The following is an 8,165-nucleotide window of genomic DNA, read 5'->3' as shown; positions in this document are numbered from 1 at the left end:
CTTACTGGGGAGCTGCTAGGATCCTGGCAGATCTACTTGACTCAGGTCCCTCCCCTGTTTCCAGGCAGATGAATTTGTCAGTGGGATTGGGGAGGGCTGCTGGGAGGAGGTGACCCAGACTTCAGGGAGCTGTGGGCTATTTGAGGTCAAAAGTCATGCCTGACCTTGGAACCTCTAGGGGGGACACGGTCCCTGGCTGGATCCCTGGGAGGAGGAAAATTCTGCTTTACATGCCCTCCTTAAGGTTGCCTTGAGGTTTTGCCCCAGAAGGTGCCTCAGATCTTGGTATCAGGCCAGGCTTCCTGGCTCCCTGCCTAGAATCAGGACATGAGGAACTAGTTTCCTGGGAGGGTCTTGAAATGTCTTCTAATGCTTAGATCTCCTATCACTGTCCCCCACAGGCCCTGAGACTACCCTACTATGGCACGTGTTCTGGAAGGCGATGGAAGAATCCATACGTCAGGTGATGTTGGCAGGGGGTCTGGGCCAGGAACATTCATGCCTGTCTCTTCTGGACACCCAGCCTTCTCTGCTCCTTCCTGTGTACAGTCCTTACCACCCAAGGCTATCCATCCACCAGTGGAACCTGAGGGTGAGGACCACTTCTTATTCACTGCTCCGGGTCCAGACCCAGGCTTGGGCCAAACCCAAAGCATCAAAGAGGGTAGCCGGGCCTTGACACAAGTGTACTTATGGGGATGAGAGTTTACCTTCTTAGACCAGTTATGGCCCTTCTCTTCCTCAACAGAGCCCACGGTTTCAATGGAAAGAAAGGCTGGGTCCATGGGTCATGAGAGAGCTGCTAGTTTTAATGTGCAAACCCTGAACCATCCTTCCTGAAAGACCTGGATTAAATCATTCTCCTGGTGGTGGTTTAGTCACTATGTCATCTCTGACTCTTTGCAGTCCCAGGGACTGTATCCCACCAGGCTCCTCTGTCCATGGTATTCTCCAGGCAAGAATACTGGAGGGGGTTGCCATTTCCTTCTCCAGGTGATCTTCCCCAGGTCTCCTACATTGCAGGTGGTTTCCTGGATTTCAGGCAGATTCTTTTTTTTTTTTTTTTTAAATGTTCAGGCAGATTCTTTACCAACTGAGTCTTCCTTCCTAAAAGACCTGGATTAAATGATCTTTCTCCTAACATCTGGTAAAGCAGCCCTTCATCATGTTGGGTTTTTTTTTTTTTTAATTATTCTTTTCCATTTAAATAGCAATGGATTGTCCCAGACCTGCATTAGTCTCCGACTGGAATCAGCAAGTGTGGATCCTTCAGGGTCAGACCCTCATGGCAGTTCCTTGGAGCAACAATGTGAGGCCAGGTAAGTGACAGGTCATAGTGTGGCTGCTTCTTGGAGCAGCCTCATATCAGTGCAGCTGGGATGCTAGTACTATCCTTTTATTAAAGTTTGGATTTATAGCAGAGACATCATTTGGCTGACAAAGGTGCATGTAGTCAAAGCTATGGTTTTTCCAGTAGTCATATACGGATGTGAGAGTTGGACCAGAAAGAAGACTGAGAGCTGAAGAAATGATGCTTTTCAACTGTGGTGCTGGAGAAGACTCTTGAGAGTCCCTTGAACTACAAAAAATCAAACCAAGTCAACCCTAAAGGAAATCAACACTGAGTATTCATCGAAGGACTGTTGTTGAAGCTGAAGCTCCAATACTTTGGCCACCTGATGCGAAGAGCCAAGTCACTGGAAAAGACCTTGTTGCTGGGAAAGACTAAGGCAAAAGGAGAAGGGGGCAGCAGAGAATGAGATAGTTGGATGGCTTCACCAATTCTATGGATATGATTTTGAGCAAACTCTGGGAGAGTGTGGAAGACAGAGGAGCCTGATGTGCTGCAGCCCATGGGATTGCGAAGAGTCAGATACAACTTAGCAACTGAACAACAACACCTGGAGGGGGAAGAATTTCACATCTGCCCGGGGAAGGGGTATCTTGGACTACAACAAGGAGAGCAGAGTGAGGGGAGTAGCTTTCTGGGGAGCGGGAGAGCTGCTTTCAGTGGTCTGAAGGCCTGTGCTAAGGAAAAAGAGTGGCTTGTTCGCCCAACTTCCTATGTCCTAAGAGGACTAATTGGGTGGATTCCACAGAAGGCAGATTTCAACATCAGTTAGGCAAAACTTGCTAATGAACAGAACTTTCCAAGGATCAGAGGGGTTTCTTGGGGCTGGTACATCTTGCCTCCCAGTGTTCAGGCAGAGGTTGGGAAAATCCCAAGGGTGGGGTCTGCCTCCTCTGCCTTTGCTTCATTTCCTAGAGCAGTGACTGGTGCTTGGTGTGATTGAGTGAATGAATGAACGAATGAATATGAGGCTGACCATTCTGTGGGTCTGGGGTAGTGGGATTATATTCTTAAGGTCTCTTCCAGCCTTGCCTGTAAGATCTTGGTCTTCTGTAATTGCAAAAGGTCACTGACACCGTAACCCCTCTTATCTAACAGTCACTGTCACCATTATGCCATGCAAGTATCCAGAGTCTCTTGAGAAAGACAAAGGGGTTCCTATTTATTTGGGAATAAAGCAGCCAGAAATGTGTCTATATTGTGAGGCCATTGGTGGACAGCCCAAATTGCAGTTGGAGGTAAGTGACAAAGAAAAATAATGTTAGAAAAAACCCAACTTCTTTTCTCAGAAGTTGATTTGTCAGGAAATCTAATTTTATAATTAAAAAAAATAGTTTCTGCTCTTAAGCATATTTATACCTGGCTCCTTTAGAGTCATGTCCATGAAATAAGCTTTTTTTTTTTTAAAAAAAAAAAAACTAATTTTTATTTGCTTAGTTTTGGCTGTGCTGGGTCTTTTTTGCTGTGTGGGCTTTCTCTAGTTGCAGTGAGTGGGGGCTACTCTCTAGTTGTGGTGGACGGGCTTCTCATTGCAGTGGCTTCTCTTGTTGCAGAGCACGGGCTCTCTAGGCATGTGGGCTCAGTAGTTGTGGCTTCTGGGCTCTAGGGCACAGGCTTGGTAGTTGTGGCATGGCTTAGTTGTTCTTGGCATGTGGGATCTTCCCAGAACCAGGGATCGAGACTGTGTCTCCTGCATTGGCAGGAGGATTCTTTACCATGAGCCACCAGGGAAGCCCATGTTTTTCTTATTTCTAACTGCCTGTTATAAAATAGCTTTTTTCTGAAACTTCAGTTTATAGCAATTCAATTTAATTCAACACCATCCAATCCAAGTCAGCAAATGTGTGCATTCTTACTGGCCTCCAGCACTGTTATAGGCATTTGAATATCATCAGTGCACAGAATGGCAAAGAGTCCTGCCTTCCTAGGGTTTACATTCTAGTGGAAGACAAGAAATGGTCCACAAGAAGCATAATCATGGGTAAGCCTGTGACATGTTAAAGGGGGTTATGTTGTCTGGGAAAGAATGATTAGGGCTGGTAAAGAGACTGGTGGTGCCAGAAAGAGCTAGAACCTGGCTTCATGGTAAATGGTACAGCAGGTGTTATTGCAAAGGTGAGATTTTATTAGACAGGAAAGGAAGCAAAAGTGTGAGCCAACAGAGTGTCCAGTGAGGGCAAGTTCAAGGACCAGGAGTGAGCTGGGGAGGAGGCAGAGTTCAGAGAAAGGCAGATAGTGAAAGAGCTTTCCCACTTTTGTAAGGACTTTAACCTGTCAATCAATTAATTCATTCAACATGTATGCTAGACTCTAGGTTCATCCACATCACTACAAAGACCCAATTTCGTTCCCTTTTATGGCTGTGTAATATTCTGTTGCATTTATCTACTACTGTGTATAAAATAGATGGCTGGTGGGAACCTGTTATACGGCACAGGGAGCTCAGTCTGGTGCTCTCTGACAACCTAGAGGGGTGGAACTTGAGGAGGGGGGTGGGAGAGGTCCAAGAGGAAGGAGATACACGTATGCACAGGGCTGATTCACTTTGTTGTACTGCAGAGACTAGCACAACACTGCAAAGCAACTGTACGCCAATTAAAAATATATAAAAATTTTAAAAAATTAATTCAATCCAAATTATTGGAATGTTTTGAATAGAAGAGTGACATGAAAGGACATAGGTTTTAAAAGGATTATTTTGGCTGCTACATGAGAGCAGGGTAAGAAGGACAAGGAGAAAATGCCCCTTGAAGATTTCGGGGTGACCCAGATGTAATCTGAGGGTCTATTGGAAGAAGAGGGATGATGGACAGAGTCTTGAAATACTTTAAATTGAGGCAATGGAATTTTCTGACAGAGTGAATATGGTGTGTGATGAAGTAGACAAGGACGAAACAGTAGGCTTTCAGCTCTGTAGGTAAGAGCTAGATGGTTTAGACCCTGCAGGTTTTGTTAAAGCCTTTAAATTGTATGATAATTATAAGAACATCATTCAAGACTTTTAAGCTGAATGGTAACAGGATCTTATTTATTCAGTTATTTCAGTTTCCAGTTCATTCAACTCTTTGTGGAGAATGAGTGGTGGGGATGGAACAGGTGTGGGGGAGGACGTGAGAAGCGGCTCAATTCAACAAAGACTTTGGAACTAGGGTTTACAGGTCTTGCTGCTGGGTTAGATGCTGAGAGGTCAAAGAAAGCAGTATCAAGGTTGGCTTCTTGGTTTTTGGCTGTCCACAGAGTGGGATAGATTAACTGGAAGTTATTAACTGAATAAAGGAATCTTTTGGAAGAAGTCCCTCTACTCAGGGTAGGATGTGGCTGAATTATGGGCCATTCTATTATCTCTTTGGAGATCTTGGATATAATGTAATTTACTTAGAAATACTTATCTAATATGTAAATATATAAATATATACATCTACAAATATCTTTCTGTATACAATAGGGAAGATTTTTTTCTGATTATTCTATATTCCTTTGTTCCTTTGAGTGCAGCAAGTCCTTTGATTTTTTAGACCCTCCTGTGCCTTTTTCATGGCTTTGAGCTTTCTCATATGTTTGACAATTAATCAGAAACCTATGCACCCCCACCCTGGTAGTCCTTCGCTGGAGCAGTTGTTCTTACATCTCATGGATGCAGCTTGGGTGAGAGTGGACCTTGGCTTCCTGCTGCAAATTTGCACCTCCTTCCTTTGCCTCGGGGGAGGGGGGGTGTGTGTCTTCTCAGCCTCTAATGTGAGGAGAGTTCCAATTTGTAATTCAAGTATGGCCACTTGTTCGTGAACCTGGGCCTTGTGTCACTTCCATGCCACCTCTGGATTTGAGGGTGAAGGCTGGGAAGGTGAGATTTTGTATGTGCCCACTTCGCTGTTCCTTTGAAACGTATTTTCCTAGGTTTGCTCTAATAGATGGATAGGGTTGCTCAAATGTTGGATCATTTATAGGTTGTGTGCAGGGCTTCCTAGGTGGCTCAGTGGTAAAGAATCTGCCTGTCAATACAAGAGATGAGGGTTCAAGCCCTGGGTTGGGACGATCCCCTGGAGAAGGAAATGGCAACCCCTTCCAGTAGTCTTGCCTGGAGAATCCCATGGACAGAGGAGCCTGGTAGTCTACAGTCTGTGGGGCCTCGAAAGAGTCGGACATGACTTAGCGACTAAACAACAACAACCTTGAACTACTCAAACAGCCTCTGCTTCTCCTGGTATTTTCTGTCCCATTTCAGAACCAGAATATAATGGATCTGTACAACCAAGCCAAGCCTGTGAAGCCATTCCTTTTCTACCGTGAAACGACAGGCAAGACCTCCACATTTGAGTCCGTGGCCTTTCCCGGATGGTTCATTGCCTCTTCCGAGACAAACCAGCCCATCTTTCTCATTTCCGAGCTGGGGAACGTGTACAATACTGCCTTCCAATTAGATTTCAAGGTTTGAATTCAACCTAGAGGTGGCAACTTGGTCTTATCATTTCTAGCACTCAGTGTCTTTGTCTGTATCATCTCTGTGTCATTTTCACCAGTGCTTAGAGGTGGGCTTGACCCCGTTCTCATCTTATTTTAGAGAAGTAGCAATGACTCTATGGAAACCAAGGCATAGAATGTGGGCTCAGAAGCAAAGGAGGTGGGTGGTGTGTGGCTCTCCTTTCCAGCTGCAATGGTCCATCCCTCAAACCATCTGTACAAAGATATCAGGACCCTAAAACAGTAGGACCCTCTCTTGAGTGTGGTCGTGAAGAAGCCTCAGAGCTCATGAGTCTGTCTTACCCAAGATACTGAGACTAGCTTGGAGCTGATCTTTCTATTCTGCTTTGTTTCCTGATGGGATTACATTTCCCATAATCTCTATATGTTTCCAGTACATTGCAAGGATTAATACATCATTTTAAGGGTTAGAATCTTGTAAAAGAAAATAACTTTTTTTTTTAGAAAATAACTCTTAATGAAATTGAATTATTTTTGTCTAATTCTAATGTGTTACCATAAAGCCAGTAGCTTTTCCCTGGTGGCTCAGAGGTAAAGAATCCACCAGCAGTGCAGGAGCCGTAGGAGACGTGGGTTTGATCCCTGGGTTGGGAAGATCCCCTGGAGGAAGGCATAACAACCCACTCCAGTGTTCTTGCTTGGAGAATCCCATGGACAGAGGAACCTGGCAGGTTACAGTCCATGGTGTCGCAAAGAGTCAGACACGACTGAAGCGACCCAGCACACATGCACCCACCAGAAAACCAAATATAAACTCTAGGTTGTTTGTACAATAAGAAAGCTAAAACAGATATAAAATGAAATAGGGAACGAGGAGCAAACTGAAATTAGCAAGAGTAATTAAATGAGAACACCACAGTGGGTCAGCCTGGGGCTTAGCTGAAGGGAGAAGGGTCCTTATCAATGGTGATAGAATGGGGTGGTGGGGATATTTCATGTAAAAAGGCACTACTATTTACTATTTTCTGTAGAATCTCATGCCTTGCTTTCTTTTTTTTTTTAGGAACTCTCACAACTTAACTACTCCCTCTAAAAACTGCAGTAAAAGGTGCTTTTTGGGGAATGGAGAGCCTAAATTCCTCACCAGCCATGCTTCGGATGTTATCTTGTGATGAAATGACACAACTGATTTAGGGTATAATTGTAGAAAGATGTAGCTAAGATCTGGTTCTGCATATCATAGATTTCTTATTCTGACTCTGATACTACAAATGCAGAAAATGATGTTTGCTTAAATACAGTCCACACAATAGCACCAGTAATGAATTTTTTTAATGAAACTTTCATTAAAGTGGTGGACAATCACACCACCTACTCTACTAGGCAGGCTAGTAAGCAGTCAATAAGCACTGACTTAACACAGGGTCTCTTGATTCTTAGAAGTTTTCTTCTTCAATTAAATACTTTTTTAGCATGCCGTTTTATAAAAGTCAACATTAATATGGACATGAAGCTAATTAGTTCTGGAATATCAAATAGAAGAATTACTCATTGGATATTTAGTACTACAGTCACTGCTAATAAATGGTGACAGGTTGTTACATCTGCCGATTTGCATCATTACTTTGTCAATTGTTACATGTGACAACTGGGGTCTGATGACACTTTTCCTTGTGACATGATTATGATTTTGAGTGCCATGGCATAGCCAGTCCTACCAGGGGCTGTGTGATGATTCAGTTTCCTCATCTCCTTTCTCTACTGTGGAATCTCTGTTCATGCAGGCACTATGGTACCTTTGTCAACTGGCATGTACAAGAGCTCATGCAAAAGTCTAATAAGGTGATGCCTTGTGGCTGGGCTCAGGGGTAAGGTGGTCATCCATAAGAGATTCTGATAACATATTTAGAGCATACTCAGAATGAAAAATGGGGCTTCTCTGGTGGCTCAGGGGCTTTCCTGGTAGCTCAAATGGTAAAAAATCTGCCTGAAATGCAGGAGACATGGGTTTGATTCCTGGGTCCAGAAGATCCCCTGGAGAAAGGAATGGCTACCCACTCCAGGATTCTTGCCTGGGAAATCCCATGGACAGAGGAGCCTGATGGACTACAGTCCATGGGGTTGCAGAGTCAGACACGATTGAGTGACTAACACTTTCACTCTCAAAATGCAAACTTAGGGAATTTCCCCGTGATCCAGTGGTTAAGACTTAGTGCTTTTATTGCCTTGGGCTTGTGTTCAATCCCCGGACAGAGAACTAAGATCCCATAAGCCAAGCAGCATGGCCAAAAACAAACAAAGCAAAACCAAAAAAACAAACAAAAATGAAAAACACAGTAATCTCATCTTGTGGAACCCAGAGAATAGCCTTCCATGGACCCCCAGCTTACCCATC

The 8,165-nt window shown here is 44.1% G+C and overlaps 1 protein-coding gene across 1 annotated transcript; it reads left to right on the top strand.

Annotated features, from left to right (window-relative positions):
- The first annotated feature begins 526 nt into the window (after positions 1-526).
- On the top strand, positions 527-7,149 carry IL36G (interleukin 36 gamma). Its single transcript, XM_061156282.1, has 5 exons — positions 527-592; positions 1,212-1,319; positions 2,450-2,589; positions 5,574-5,777; positions 6,834-7,149. The coding sequence occupies exons 2-5, from the start codon at positions 1,214-1,216 to the stop codon at positions 6,861-6,863; spliced, it is 480 nt and encodes a 159-aa protein (XP_061012265.1). The 5' UTR covers positions 527-592; positions 1,212-1,213; the 3' UTR covers positions 6,864-7,149.
- The last annotated feature ends 1,016 nt before the right edge of the window (positions 7,150-8,165 follow it).

Source organism: Dama dama, chromosome 11 (genome assembly GCF_033118175.1).
Source record: "Dama dama isolate Ldn47 chromosome 11, ASM3311817v1, whole genome shotgun sequence".
NCBI lineage: Eukaryota > Metazoa > Chordata > Mammalia > Artiodactyla > Cervidae > Dama > Dama dama.
This window is presented reverse-complemented; position numbering and strand designations above follow the sequence as displayed.